A 15,486-nucleotide genomic window follows, 5' to 3' on the forward strand; every position below is an offset into this window, starting at 1 on the left:
AGAGTTTGGTTCAAAATTATCTTGGGTTGCATTCATCACAGTCTTAGCACCAATAGTTCTGACTACATCAACACTCGTCAGAAGTTCATGCTATTCTGTCTAGAGAAGGGTGTCAAGTTGGAACTTCCCTCCATTTTGTTCAAGTTCATGAGGGTTTCTATCCGAGAATCCAGAACTGGTGGATGTTCGAAGAAGACAAAGAGCAAGCTCATTCCCAAAGGTAGACTAATTTTTGACATTCTCGTGGAGAATGGTCTAGTAGATGACCTTCTGGTCAGTGGATTAACAGAAAAAACTTGTGAGGGATGCTGGGAAGGTATTCTGGGGGAAGAATATGAAGAGTATAAGTCTCATTTCTAGAATTCAAATGCCAACTTTCATTCTTTCTAAAGATGTTATCTGTGAAACAAGGAATCCCATTGACAACTACCTAATCTTCACTAATATTGATCCTCTAGAGGTTCTTATGGCATATCTAGAAAGTTATTTGAGGGATGGAATTGAACCAATGGTGGATCCATTCAACTTTCATGAGACTTATCCAGATATTCATGGAAAGAGGAAGAAGGAATTCAGAGGAGAAGGGTCTTCTAGGTCTCATAAGAAGAAGAAGATTGTTGTCTTTCTGGATGAAGACGAGGTGCCTCTAAGTAGGCGCTAGAAAGCAAGGCTTTTGAAGGATACTTCTAGAGTCGTCTAGTCTACTTCAAGAGCTTCTGATATGGCATATGGTAAGCTTCCTTCTGATAACACTTAATTTAATTCTGATTCAATTCTCTCTAAAAGGATGTTACCAATCCAACCCCCTCCTTCATCTCAACGCATTATGTCTAAACATACCCCACTTCCACCACCTCAATCAACCACTATAAATCCTATCACATAAATCCCTTTAGTTTATGAACCTTTGATAGACCAACAACATATGCCATTACCATCATATCCTTCATAATTACAAAATTCACCCATCTTACCACCATGTATTATGTTCCCCAACCAACAAATCCAAATATCACAACCCCCAGAACAACTCCTTCAAGAGTTTCTGATGGAACTCCCGACGGTGTGTTCAACTTTGAACCTGAACCAACTTCACCTGACCTTGAATCACCTCCTATTATTGTCATGTCATTTCCTTTCGTCTATGGTCTTGACTTTGATGATTCTAGAATCAACCTCACTGTTAACTGCCTCAAACAACCACCAAAGTTTCTCCCCTAACATTGGTAAGATTCTGAGGAAATTTAAGTCAGAATCTAAAAGTCGTCTGCATGAAGAAATGGCTATCAGTTGTTCTTAGTGAATCCGGATGCAAGTGATTTGGCATGGGAAGCTTACAGAAGCTGGATGGATTCCAAGATTTCTAATATGAAGAATTTTGGGTATACACTTGCTGAAAGAAAATTTCGTTCAGGTTTTGTTCCCTTAATGGAACTCTAGAAGTTAAGAAACTCTCAACTTTGTCTTCTTACTCCAGAAATCAAGAAAGTTACTCCTGAAGTTATGGAAGAAGAAGTTGTTCTTTAAACTTTGGTTGTTCAGCACGCTGAGTCTACTCCAGAAGTTGATGCTGCTTCTGAACTGCAAGACTGTGCTATGGAAGAAGTTGCTACTCAAATTGTCATTTTTGAAGCTTCTGCCTCTCAACCTATTCCTGTTGCACTTCTGAAGACTATTGAGGAAATCAAGGCTGACAATGCAAGGGTCAGGGAGCATCTAGACAAACTGAATCTCTTATTTCAGTTAATTATCTCAAGACTTCCTCCACCTCCTCAGAACCCTTAGCCTTTTTTAGTTTCTTAAATTTATTTTGTTTTATCAGTTGTATCTTTCACTACCTTTTGGCATTTTCAATGAAACATGTTTGTTTCTCTTCATTTACTTAATTATTTTGTCTTATGTATTTTTGATTTATGACAAAGGGGAGAAAACATAGTGTGTCTAAGGGGAAGAATTAGTGTTTATTTTGATATCTAATTTCTTTAATTAAAAAACTCAAACGTTGATTAATGTTTTCTGCTAACAACTACTTCGAAAAGAGTTTTTTAAGTGTTTTGCAGGGTCATATCTCAAGAATCATAGTGGTTAAAATCAAACATCTAAAGATATCATAAAGTATCAAAGATCAGAATATAAGTTACCAATTTCTGATGAAATGGTCTTCTATCTGTGTCTGAACTCCTTCATGTTAATAATTGAATATCATATTCAAAGAACTAATATTCATGTTCTGAACCTAGAACATTGAGTACTGAGCATTGAAGTGTTTCTGAATAGTTGTTTCTGAAAATCATGGTTTTAGAATCCAGCTATAAGGGAGATTTTCTTCTATAGTAACCAGACTTGAAAAATTAAGGTTCTGATAAGAAAACCAGCTATTTTAAATAAGATAACCATCTCTAAAGTTTCTTCAAACTAACTCAACATAGCTTCTGAAGTAAATCATGTCTGAATGATGATGTTATCAAACCAGTACTCTGGACAACATCAATCAACTTTTGAAGATAAATCAGATTTTGACAGAAAATTCACTCTGGTATTTCAAAAAGGTTAATCAAGAAAGTATTCTTTCATTATGATTTTATATTTATAGGATTATGCATCTCAGAGGGAGCTTTGTGCTTCTGTAAGATGTATTCTTCGGTGATTACCCTATACAAAACTGTTCATCAAAATACATATTTTGTAATCATCAAAAAGGGGGAGATTGTTAGAACAAGATTTGTTTATGCATTTATACCTTGAGTTTTGATGATAACAATGTTGTATTTGTGTGAGAGTAATTTTGGTACCCTAATGGTTTGTTATTGTGTAGCTTTAACAACCAGTTCCGATTCTGAATATATGATGTGCAATGTCATCAGTTTCTGAACGATGTATTCCAAATTCGCTTCTGCACCAGCTATTAAAAGTTCTGAAAGATGTTCAATATTGTTGTTGCAATGATCTTTATGATTCTGTGTTGATTCACTCATGAGAGGCTTCTGAGGAGACATTATGTTGTTGTTGCAATATTCTCTCAGTTCATGCTTATGGACGTGACTTTGATTACCAAACTTCTGAAGAATGACAAGCTTCTGATGTTGTGGTATACAGTTGAAGATTTTGAAGATCTCAGCCAGACAATTGAAGTTATCATGGTTCTGACTGAGGATTCTGAAGACTCTGAAGATTCTGAAGATCTCAAGCCAGACTACTGACATTGTCAAGGTTCTGACCAAAGATTCTGAAGTTTCTGAATCCAGCTTTATGTTTCTTCATTTCATGCTTCATCAACTTTCATCAGAAGCCAATGAACTTGAAGATAAGATCAAACTAGGAACGTGATCAAATAGTACATAGTACAAATCGAACATCCTTTCCACTACCTGATTTCATGGGCAAGGACAGTATTATACATCCCACTTGTCACTGAGTTTGTGGGCGAAGGACAGTACGTAGTATCACTCTTTTCCCATCCAATAGTGGACAGCCGCTCAAATGAGCTTTCTCCATTTTTCCCTCCAACAGACTTATGCTTATGTTATATAAGTAAGACTTGGAGAGTTGGAGAAAAACGTCGATGACACAATATTTTGACAAGTATATTTCTTTGTGAAAAAACTATTATTCTTTTGTACACAGATTTTCTTTAAGTGTTTGTTATTCATTTGTGTAAAATCTGCTTGTATATGAGCATCTTGTAACACATAAAATCTTACTCAAACTATTTGTTTGATTCCTTAAGGAGGAAAACCTTGAGAAGACAAAGAAGGTTTTTCTTTGTGAGTCCTTAAGGAGACTATGGTATAGTTGGATCCTTGAGAAGACAAACAAGGTTATTCTTTGTGTTTGTTGTAATCTGTTTATTATAGTAGATTAAGTCCTTGTGTATAAGATAAAATCACATTGGCGGGTGGACTGGATTAGCTTTGAGTTTCAAGCAAACCAGGATAAAAATACTTGTGTTTTTATCTCTTTGTTATTAACTTGTTAGTGGTGTTCTTGTTTTAGAAAAAGCTTTTGCTTATAAAATCCAATTCAAACCCCCATTTCTTGTGTTTTTTCACATCTTCAAAGATCGCTTCTATTTCTATACAAAACATGCAAAATGACCAAATATTTAAATTTATTTATTTGGATATTTTCCATTATATGAGATAATCTATCAATGTCTCGCAATTACGATAATCTTGATTCAAATATTGAGTGTTAACTATACAATTGACTATAACATGAAACAAATGTTAAGAATATAAAAAAAGTGGCTCAATCGATAAAAAAAATTATTTAATTAAACTAGAGTTGTAAAGATGGACAACTCGGCCTTAAAATTATTGAATTAAACCTGAGAATATATCATGTGACTCCAAGTTTGACCTCAGACCCTCACATAAGCGATGCGTTTATCTTTATATCTTTGTTTAATAATTCGAGATTTTTAAAAGTACAGGTAATTATCACATTTTTCAAAAGGTTATCGGATTTTTTTTGTTTATATGAAGAAATATCGAAAATTATAAAAAAATGCCAGATATTTTGAGATCTTTGGGAAAAATATCAATAATTTCCGATAAAAAAAACATTATTTTCTAATAATTGAATGAAGAATACCAGTTTTTAAAAATATCTAATGCATGTATGTCGGATATTTTGAAAATTCTGATAACCTATAAAACGTACCGGATATTTTGAAAAATCTGGAACATACCAAAATTTTCGAATATATGAAAAAATCGATAGGAAATGGTGAGTTTTGAAAATTTCATAAGTTTTTGATAATTTTAACAAAATATATTCGATAAAATATACACATATAATGTAAAAAGTGTTACAATATCAATACAAAACAAATTATTTTGACTTCCTAACTTCTTCTTCACAGTGCATTATACGTCCCACATATGTTGTTTCCCATGCTCTTGCATTTTCACTACAGTTATGTTCCATCAATCGGTGATGGGAGGCAATGGGTTTCAACTTCACTTGAACCCAATGATTGTTGTTAACAAAATCAACTGAAATAATTTTCTTTCTACTCACATCTATGCATGGAGATATCAATAATGGGAAGAAAGTGATGTTAAGGTTCCTGGACAACGAGCCCAATATGACACTGTATCTAGAAGCAATATGGTAACTCATATCAGGAATCGTCATCCACTTCTCACGATCATGCGCACCAAGTCATCTTGTCTGACATAGTTTCTCCATAAATCTTCATCAAATGTACGAGATTTTACACCTTCGACACATAGGTTGCAACCTTCTCACTTTCTCCTATATGCAGTAGCTCATATTGCCTCCTCAATGACTGCAACTTTACACTTTTAACTTTCTCACCTCCCTCGAAATATTTTACAAGAATATCCCATGCTTTCTTTGCGGATTCAGCATGAGCAATTCAATCAAATTTCGCACCACCAATAACGGATTGAATGCAATATAACACGTTGCAATATTTCTTCTTCAAATATTTATGAAAAACTCGTTGACCATCATTTGCGGAAGTTGTAAGCTCAAAGACGTTATTGATCACCACTTCAAGAGTCTCTTGAAAATCAAACAGGGACTTCATCTACTTATGTCAGCGGTCCCAATTTTTGCCATAAAAAATTAGAAAAGAATGTGGAATGTCATTTCAGCATTCATCATGAAGCAGATGCAAGTCACCATCCTAGAATACGTTATTTCTTCACACACTAACCAAAGGGCTTTATATACTCGATTTGTTAGTGAAAACTCTTCAATTGCACTCAAATGTGAGAGAGAAAGACAATTGACAGAGTAGAGTGTAGAGAGAATAAAGGTATATTGGTGATAATGATGTATTAACTTAAGTGTTATGAAAATATTACAACCAAAGTGATTATATATATCACGTGTGAAGTTACTTGAATGTGAAACAACTAACTATCTTCCACATTTAACATCTCTTAACTTATTCTAAATGAATCTAACTATTTAATGTTGGATTTACTAACAACAGAACCTCCTTGTCTTCAACTTTGAGGTATTTGATGGTCATTATTATAATCAACAACAAAAAATTTAAGTTCATTAAATAGTTGATGTATCTGATATATAATAATGATTAGATATATCATTTATTCAAAAAATCTAAAAAAATATTTTTTTGGCTTATAATAGTGATCAGATGATGTACTTAACCTCCGTCTTTTGTCTTGTTGCGTTGCATCCATCCTAACACATACTAAAGTATTCCCTTTCATCATCATCATCTTAATGAATTTTTCGACACCCTTACATTGTATGTGTCTTGATTGGAGAGGTGAAATTAAAGAGGAAAGAGTTTAGGAGTTTTTAATAAACTTCGTCTTCTTTTGCCGATCATGTTGTTACCTAAATCTTGATTATCTTAGAGTTTATTATTGGTTGAATGGATGAATTTCTAAAAAAAATAGATATTTTGAACTTGTATATAGATACAAAACAATGCAGAAGAAGGGTTATGTTAAACAAAAGAGTGTATTTTTCTTTTATTTTTAGAACTTCTAAGAGATATATCTAAAAAGAAAAGAAAAGAAGAAGAAGAAAAAGGGTTACATGTTAAATAAATTATATTTTCAATTAAACAAATTAACTTACTAATATTATAAACTATTATGGTGTTAATGACATGGATGGTAAAGATACAAAGCAAATTATGATATATGACACTTTGGTTGGATATAGTTAATAACATATAACTCATATAACTCATAAATGTGGAGATCCACTCTAATTCGTTAGAGTTTGATGGAGAAAACCTATATTGATTTGATTGGATTTAAATTATGATTTTGATTTTTTTTATTATTATTATAAATTATAGGATGGATTGGATAATTGATACACTAATATCCATCTTAAATTTATTTAATTTATTTAATTTATTTTATTATATATTTTATTATTTAGTTATGATAATTTGGAATATTAAATATATGTTTAATGCTTTGATATTTTAATTTGTAATTTATTATTTGAAATGTATGTATGTAATTTTTTTATATTATTTTATTTTATTATTTGTAAAGTAATTTAATATTGGAAAAAATAAATATTTTTTTTAAAAATGATTTCATTACATAGATGGTGGTGGGATCGGGATACCCAAACCTGTTTTAGACGGATTTAGATTTGAATTCTTCATCCCTACCGTCGGGGATCAAGTAGAGAACATAGAGTATTTAGAGATTTAGATTTGGATATAATGGAGGTAAAAATGTTTTTTGCCCTGCACTTTTCTCATGCCTATGTAAAGCTACCCAAAAACAATTCTAAAAGTGTAGAATTGATTTTGAAATGATTTTGAATTATTTGATTTTTTTAAAATTATAATTGATTATGCCTCTAGAATTTATTCAACTTTAAATTAAAATTTGTAGCTTTTGAGTTTAAACATTTTCACATTGAAATTTCATATTCAACTTAATTTTGCATAAGGTTATTCAAAAATAAATCACTATATTCAAATCATTTTTAATCAAAATCAATTTTACATAATCATTTCAGTCAAAATCAATTTTTTTTTACCGTTGAATCAAACATATGCGAAGTGAATTGATTCAGTCTTCAAAATTGATTTCATTTGAAGTTATAATTTGTAGTTTTTGTGTGTTTGGTTATGCATTGATGAGAATGGATTTTGAGTGAATTGATTTTGCATAATTGATTCTGTTTAAAAGTAAGTTGAATGTAAAGTGATTTATGATTGAATGCATTTATATAAAAACGAGTTGAAAAATAAATTTTAGCTTAAAAATCAAACTCAAACTCAAAAGTTATAAATTTTAGTTTCAAGTTGAATCATTTCAGGATGCAAAAACAATTCTACTTTAAAAAATCAAATACCTCAAAATCATTCTAAAATCAATTATATTTGACTCTTCCAAAAACTACATTATGAATGTAAACATTATTTTTACATTAAAATTTATTATTCAACTTAATTTTACATAAATCTATTCAAATATAAATCACTTTACATTCGATTCATTTTTAATTAAAAACAAATTTATATAATCAATTCTTAAAATTAAAAAAAAAAATCACCCCATTACACTAACTATTTACCTTGATACAATTTTTTTCATATAATAAAAAAATAGAGAATAATTATATTCTTTAAATATGTGCGAGCATCACCGATCATGGGTAGGAGCATCAAGCTGTACTGTTCAAATTTTGAAAGGCCCTTACATTTTGGAATCTCTAATTTTTTTATTAATATTAATAGACAATAACAAAAAAATTGTTATAATAAAAATTCAATAAATTAAAAAAAATGCTAAACTCAAAACATGAAAAAAAATAAGATTTATCAAAAGTTAAAGTAATTATAATTAGATTTGTTTTTAATTAACATATAATTATAATTTTGATATATAATTTTTATTTTTATTTTTAATTTGGATTCATTTTATAAATTAGTTCTGGGTTTCCAAATTGATTTGGTGCACGGATATATAATAACAAATGAAAAAATTTATTAAAAAAAAAAATTGATAGTATTAGTGTAAATTAATTGTACCCCATCATCCGATATAATTATAAAATTATACTATGATACCAATATTTTAAAATCAAACATATGATTTGACGGAATATACGTTGATTGATTGACAATATAAAAATATTTTATTCTTTCGGTTCATATTTTTTTTTCTCATAAAATCACTGCCAAGTAAAAACAAATAAAAATAGAATCAAAGCAATGCAATGAGATCATTAAGAAACCGATAACATTGGTGAGAAATACATGTTATTTTTGACTTTTTATATCGTAAAACAAACCTATCATCAACCTTTATTTTCTCTTCCAAAAGATGACGATTCTGTAACATGCAATCAACAATCAAATTTTGAAAAGGACATAGAGAAAGGTAAATGTTTATTTATAATCACAAAATTTTTTTCATTAGAATTTGTAATTAGTAATTAACCTTTTCTTCTCATTTTGCATGAAATCTGATTTCTTCCTTCATTGTTGTTTGATATCTGAATGTTGATCATTTCAAAAGGTGAATCTTGTGAACCATGGGAAGGCAGAAGCATTCTGATTCATATCCTGAGTATAGTAAAAGCCTCTTTCATATTATTAAGCACCATCCATTATGTCACCATTTCATACAAAAAAGACATGCATACAACAATTGTGACGACTCCGAAAGAACTCTTACAGGTAAGCACAATTTTACATCTCGTCTCTTACAACATCAACGATGAACACCTGAGATTTGGCCATGGAATTCAATCGATCGATTGTGTTATGTAACACAGAGTCGTCTTAAGTTTTCTGAGACCTTATTTAAAGACAGTTTAAATTTGACAAATCAAATAGAGATTTTATTTTGTCATCGTAATGGTGCAAGACATCAAAGATGTCATTTCCTTCCGGCATTTGAAAACTTATTACTCAAACTCATTGTAGGAACCGTACTTGCACAAAGGAATGAAGCTTTCTCTTGTGACAAAAGGAAGAACCTAAGCCTTGCCAAGTTAAACATCTTAAATGTAAGTTCTAACCATCATGTTATTGTTTTTGTCGTTCCGCTTTGGTCATCAAATGTATCTTATGCCAGTTAGCTTAGTCTTCGAATGTGTCTTCTAACAGTAGCATCTAATTTGAAGCATGACAGGTTGAAGAAAAGGTGACACAGCATTCTCCAGTTGAAAAAGGATGGTCACAATGTGATGCTGCTACATCTAGCAGCGATTACTCGGAATGTAACTTATGCTGCAAGCATCAACAATCGGCGAAAAACGAATTACTTGTGCCACAAGTTACAGATAAAAAGAAACTTAGAGTGGAAAGTAATGCAAGGAAGAATATATTTGGTGTTTCCACTCATCTATGCAAGCATTTTGTTGGCGGTTTGGAAACAACCAACATGAACAAGAAAATACTATTAACATTTCGTCACGATCCCGTCTTTCCTTTGGTCTATCACTTCCATAAACAACAGCATTTGCAAAGAGCAAAAACAACACTAACTAGGTCTGAATCATTTCCTTTTCCTTACTCATTATCAAAAACAAAAGCGAAACGAAGATTATACAGCGACAACGAAACAAAAAAGCCGGTTCAATTTGTTTCAACAAAAACAGCATGTGAACAGGTCGTGCCGTCGGTGGCAAAAGTGAAAGTAAATGGAAATTTCAATATGAACGAAGCATTTATAATAGTAAGAGATGTTAAATTTTCTTCTGTTTCTGCAAAGGGTCAAAATAGTCTCAAGCAAAAAATTGAGCATGTAACTGGCGAAAGCGGTAAAGAAAAGATCCGCGTTGCAATGGATTCGGTCATTCATAAACTTCCTCAAGGACAAGGGATATCGGATCGATTGAAGAATGAAATTTTGAAGAAATTGACAGAACCTATTAGTAAAAGAGAAGTTCAACACAAAAGCTTCATAAGAAGGTCCGTGTCTCTTCAAGAACCGCTCGAAAGTTATTGTGAAACGCTAAAGAACACCTTTAAAACAGAAGCAAGAATCTCTCAATCAGAGAAACTAAAATTCGGAAAACCAACGGAGCCTTCTCCCTTGAGAATGATGATACCTCTTCAAAGAATTCTTTCATTACCTGATCTTCAATCTTTTTCCTATGCTTCTCAGAAGGGAGATATTTCTGATTGGACTCAAGAAAATTTTGCCATCATAGATAAAAAAGATTTGGTGATTAGTAATATTGTCAAATCATCAGGTATGATATTCATAATTTATGAGATTATTACTACTTCTCATATAAACTGTGTTAAATTTTAGACTCTTTGCAGTAACCCTCGATACACACCCTTAAATACGGGCTTGTGTTGCGGTTACTTACTTTTTTTATTTAATGTTGATAGGTTCAATATCTAAGCCGGGGTCTAGTGATAAATCGACCAATGTGGTTCAAAAAATGGAGATTCAAACCAAGAAGTTGAACTATGAGATTCCTCAAATTCATGTAGACACCAAACTCAAAGAAGAATTCAACTATGTGAAATATGTACTTGAAATATCTGGATTCACTAGCAATGAAAGCATCTCACTATGGCATTCTAAAGACACTCCACTTGATCCATCACTATATGAAGAAATGGAAAATGATCCTGAATTTTGTGGCAAAATAGGTGGTGAATGTAATCACCATGTATTGTTTGATTTGATTAATGAAACAATGTTGGAAATTTATGGTAGGTCATATGGTTACTCTTCTATGGTAGGGTGTCACATTCTCCATAAAGTGTGGACTCATATGAGTAAGTCTTTGTGTTTGAGATTTAAAGTTGGTCAAAAGATAGATGATCATGTAAGTAGGGATTTAGCAAAAAATGATGGGTGGGTTAACATTCAATTTTATGATGAATGTTTTGGTTTGGAGGTGGATCACATGATTTTTCATGATCTACTTAAGGAAATTGTGTTGGATTTAGCTTGCTTGTGAGATAGTTATTGAAACAATAATAAATTTTCTCTTAGTTATGTACATTTCACTTTTGACATCAATTGTTTTTTTAGTTTAGAAGTATGAAATATTTACTAATTTTAAACAATAACTAATTTTCATTGAAAAATAAGTTGATCAAGTAAAGTGATTAAGGTGAATTGTAACTACTTATTTAAGCTGTGTGAATCTTTTCATTTGAGTTATTTCATTATAATTTTTCATGAATATTGTTAACTTTAGAAATGATTAATTAATTGGGTTGAGTCAATCATCAACAAGCCCGTCTAGCTCAGTTGGTAGAGCGCAAGGCTCTTAACCTTGTGGTCGTGGGTTCGAGCCCCACGGTGGGCGTCTTTGTTTTTATTTTTTCTTATTGATTGAAATTCAAAAAGGCCAAATTTAACTTTGATAAAACTCGAAAACTTTAAACCAATAAACAATAGTGTTTTATTTGAAATTAATTATATAATTCACATTCCTTAATGTTCTGGTATTAATAAATATTTTTGTTGAAATTAATTATATAATCCACATTTCTAATGCTAAAATCAATATGGTTAATACAATAATCCATATGTTACAATCACTAAAACAAGAACATCAAACAATAGAAATTAGAACATTTCCTCTCTCATACAAAATGAAAGGAAAAATGTAATCCATATATAAAAGGAAACACTAAGACTGTTCAGGTCACACCTGAATTATGTGTCTTCCCATGTCTAATAGCCACAATCTGTGCCACATTGCAGCTATATGAAACTGCTTCTACCAAAAAAGCTTGATTCTCTGCCCAATATCTGGCCCATGACATTATTATGCTCTTGCCAAAGAAATAACCTAACTGATAGAACTTACTTTTCCTATGATAACAAAATGATACCTATAAATAAAATGAGAGAAATACAACTTCTATGGAAGATGTCGTGAACGGCGTTTTGGTCCACAATTTCAAGTCCATAAGGTAAACAATCTATGAAGCACTAACACGGATACGATACTGACACGTCGGTGCCAAACCCTGACAAGTGTTGGATAGTGGACATGTCTTCAATCTAACGTGTCGGTGGTGCATTGTAAACAATGGAAGATTGGACATATTTCAAGCCTAGTTTGCAATAGAGTTTATTTGAATTAAGCTCCAGCAAGAGTATGTGATATCTTGAGTTTTCCATTAACAAGAATATCATAAGTAGTATCATCAGGAACAAGACCTTTATCAAGCATTTCATCATGCAGTCTAAAAGCCTCTTGCAGATTACCCTCCTTAAAGTGTCCAGCAATTAAAGTGTTATATACAAGAACTGAAGGAGTAATGTTATTCCCATTCATCTCCTTTAGAATCTTGCCTGCATTTTTTAGTTGTCCATGGTTGCAGAGTCCATTTATAAGAACTGTATACATGATGATATCAGGCACGATACCCTTGGAAAGCATCTCTGAGTAAAGATCTAAAGCGAAACTCAATTTACCTTCTTTCAAAAGGCCGCCAATCAATGAGGTATATATCTGCAAATCACATGGAACCTTATTCTGTATCATTTTCTGGTGCAAGTTAAGCGCTGCTTCCATATTATCCAAATATCGAAAGCCACTAATCATGCTGTTATAGACAACTGTGTTTGGAGTCAAACCAACGTCCAAAAGTTCAGCGAGAAACTTGCTTGCACTTCCCATGTCTTGCATTTTGCAGAAACCATCAATGAGAGCACTATATGCAGTAACATCCAATTTCATACCCTTGTATTTCATCTCATTATGCATTTCCAAAGCCATACCAATTTTATTACATTTGCAAAATCCATTAATCAAACTAGTATAAGTGATAACATTAGGAGAAATTCCATTTTCGCACATCTCTCGGTAGGCAGACATTGCAGAATCAATCGCACCTTCCTTGACAAATCCATTTATGATGCTGTTATAAGTAATGGAAGTAGGAATAAAACCCTGCTTGATGAAATTGTTCAACTTGTCATATGTCTCAGACACCCGGCCAGTTTTACACAAGCCGTTTATAGCGGTGTTAAATGTATGGTCTGTGGGTGCAATATTTGCAGCCTTCATTTGCTCAAACACAACAAAGGCTCTCTCCGAGTCACCCTTTTTGAAAAAACCATCTATTAAAAGAGTGTACGTAACCACATTCGGTTTGAAACCCCTTTCAAGAATATCATTCAACACACAATATGCATCATCCATGCAACCCTTTTTGCAGTGACCAAGTATTAAGTTGTTGTACGAAACTAATGAAGGTGTAATACCCTGACTCGTCATCTTGTCCCATAAATTACAAGCCTCGTCAACCTTACCGGATTCACATAGGCACATTAAAACAATGTTATAAGTAACAACATTAGCAATACCAAGTTCAACCGCCTCATCAAGCAACCTATATGCATTTTCAAGCAAATTTTGTTTCCGGAAGCCTTTCAGCAGAGAATTCAAAATTGAGACAGTTGGCTGGATTCCCATAAGTTTCATTTGACTGTAAAGTTCATACGCCTTCTCCATATTCCCAATAATAGAGAACCCATCAATCAAATTCGAGAACATAATCACGTCAGGAGCAACACCACCTTCAACAATCTCATCAAACAACTTCAGTGCAAGATTCACATCTCCCCGCACACAATGTGCTTTCATCAAGCTTCTTGCAACAATCACATTTACAGGTAAACCAACGCTCACCATCTCATCCATAACCCTCAACGCCTCCTTAACATTTCCCTGCTTTGCACAAGTAAAAACAACAGCACTATAGGTACCCTCAGACGGCACCCACCCCAACTCCCTCATCTCCTTCAACAACCCACACGCCAAATTCACGTCCGGTAACTTACAAACCGCCTGAACAACAATACTATACGCAGCCGCATCAAGCACCAACCCTCTACTCTTAGCCTCTTCAAAAAACTTCCCAGCCTCCTCAAACTTCCCTTCTTTCAAACACGCGCGCATAACCACATGCAAAGTATAACAATCACCATACATCCCTCTCTCAACCATTTCATCAAACAGTTCGCGTGCACTCCGAATCAAATTCCTCCTAACCATCGCAGTCAAAAGTATATTCATAATCGGAACCCAAGGAACCACATCATGATCTAACATAGTTCTAAAACACTCAACAGCATCTGTAATCTTATTAGCTCTAACAAAACTATTCAAAAGATAATTAAAAACCCTCGAATCCGTTTCAAAACCATACCTTCCTGAACACTCCAACAATTGTTCCACAAGTATCTTAGCAGAAGGACTGGAATCACTAGAAACATATACGTTGAGTAAATTTCGAACAGAGCTGTAAGTTTCTGGGGTGGAAGATAGAATATGAATCAATAAACAGAAAACATCAACGGTTTTAACGAACCCTCGTTTTTTCTCAACGGTTTTGAAGAATTTGAAAGCTGATTTGGGGTTGGACTTGTGGGTTAAGAGGGTTTCCAAGATGTGATTCTGAGAAAGGCGTGTGGAGGGATGAGGTTTTGGTGAATTGATTTTGTCGGGAAAATGTTGTGGTGGTGGTGGGTTGGTGGAGAGTTGGGAGAAGAGGCGGCGGAGATTGTTCGGAGGGATTGAGGTAAGGTTGTTGGAAAACCTCATTCGCATGTTGTCGACTGAGAATAAATTTGAAGTTTTCAGAAATAATAGTGATTTATTTCATTGTTTGTTGGCAATTCGGAATGCAACAACGTTAATGATTCAGTGACATGTTAGAGATGGTGAAGAGATGGCGGGGACAAGAATTCAATTTTTCAATCTGAGTGTGATCGGCGGGGACGAGTATTGTTTAAGGAGAGTGAGTTATCGATGAGAAGGTTCAATCAAATTTTCATGGCTTAAATAAAATTTTCATGATTTTTCTTTTTTCATTTTTCTTAATATTCGCTTTTGATATTTTATATTTTTTTTTACTTGTTTTCCTTTTGTTTTTTTAACTTTAACATTAATTTGGTAAGTTACTTGCTCTCATGACAATATATGCGACTCTAATTGTCATGGATAAGAATATTGTGACTCTAATTGCGATGGATAAGAAAAAGTCTCAATCGGACTTATTTGTGA

The 15,486-nt window shown here is 32.8% G+C and overlaps 2 protein-coding genes and 1 non-coding gene across 3 annotated transcripts; 2 read left to right on the forward strand and 1 right to left on the reverse strand.

The window, feature by feature from the left end:
• Positions 1–9,021: 9,021 nt before the first annotated feature.
• Positions 9,022–11,415, forward strand: LOC127104739 (uncharacterized). The gene is made up of 4 exons (XM_051041906.1): positions 9,022–9,166; positions 9,416–9,498; positions 9,624–10,689; positions 10,835–11,415. The coding sequence occupies exons 1-4, from the start codon at positions 9,022–9,024 to the stop codon at positions 11,413–11,415; spliced, it is 1,875 nt and encodes a 624-aa protein (XP_050897863.1).
• A 281-nt stretch (positions 11,416–11,696) lies between these two features.
• On the forward strand, positions 11,697–11,769 carry TRNAK-CUU (transfer RNA lysine (anticodon CUU)). Its single transcript has one exon. It is a non-coding gene; the product is annotated as a tRNA-Lys (tRNA).
• Positions 11,770–12,005: 236 nt separating this feature from the next.
• Positions 12,006–15,248, reverse strand: LOC127108475 (pentatricopeptide repeat-containing protein At3g54980, mitochondrial). Its single transcript, XM_051045946.1, has one exon. The coding sequence runs from the start codon at positions 15,028–15,030 to the stop codon at positions 12,553–12,555; it is 2,478 nt and encodes an 825-aa protein (XP_050901903.1). The 5' UTR covers positions 15,031–15,248; the 3' UTR covers positions 12,006–12,552.
• Between the last annotated feature and the right edge of the window lie 238 nt (positions 15,249–15,486).

Source organism: Lathyrus oleraceus, chromosome 7 (assembly GCF_024323335.1).
Source record: "Lathyrus oleraceus cultivar Zhongwan6 chromosome 7, CAAS_Psat_ZW6_1.0, whole genome shotgun sequence".
NCBI lineage: Eukaryota > Viridiplantae > Streptophyta > Magnoliopsida > Fabales > Fabaceae > Lathyrus > Lathyrus oleraceus.

Bases quoted from the DNA above. Each gene is read 5' to 3' on its own strand.
- LOC127104739 (XM_051041906.1), top strand. From the start codon at position 9,022: ATGGGAAGGCAGAAGCATTCTGATTCATATCCTGAGTATAGTAAAAGC. The intron at 9,499-9,623 runs GTAAGTTCTAAC...GAAGCATGACAG, and splicing joins CCAAGTTAAACATCTTAAAT to GTTGAAGAAAAGGTGACACA. The intron at 10,690-10,834 runs GTATGATATTCA...TAATGTTGATAG, and splicing joins TAATATTGTCAAATCATCAG to GTTCAATATCTAAGCCGGGG.
- LOC127108475 (XM_051045946.1), bottom strand. From the start codon at position 15,030: ATGCGAATGAGGTTTTCCAACAACCTTACCTCAATCCCTCCGAACAAT.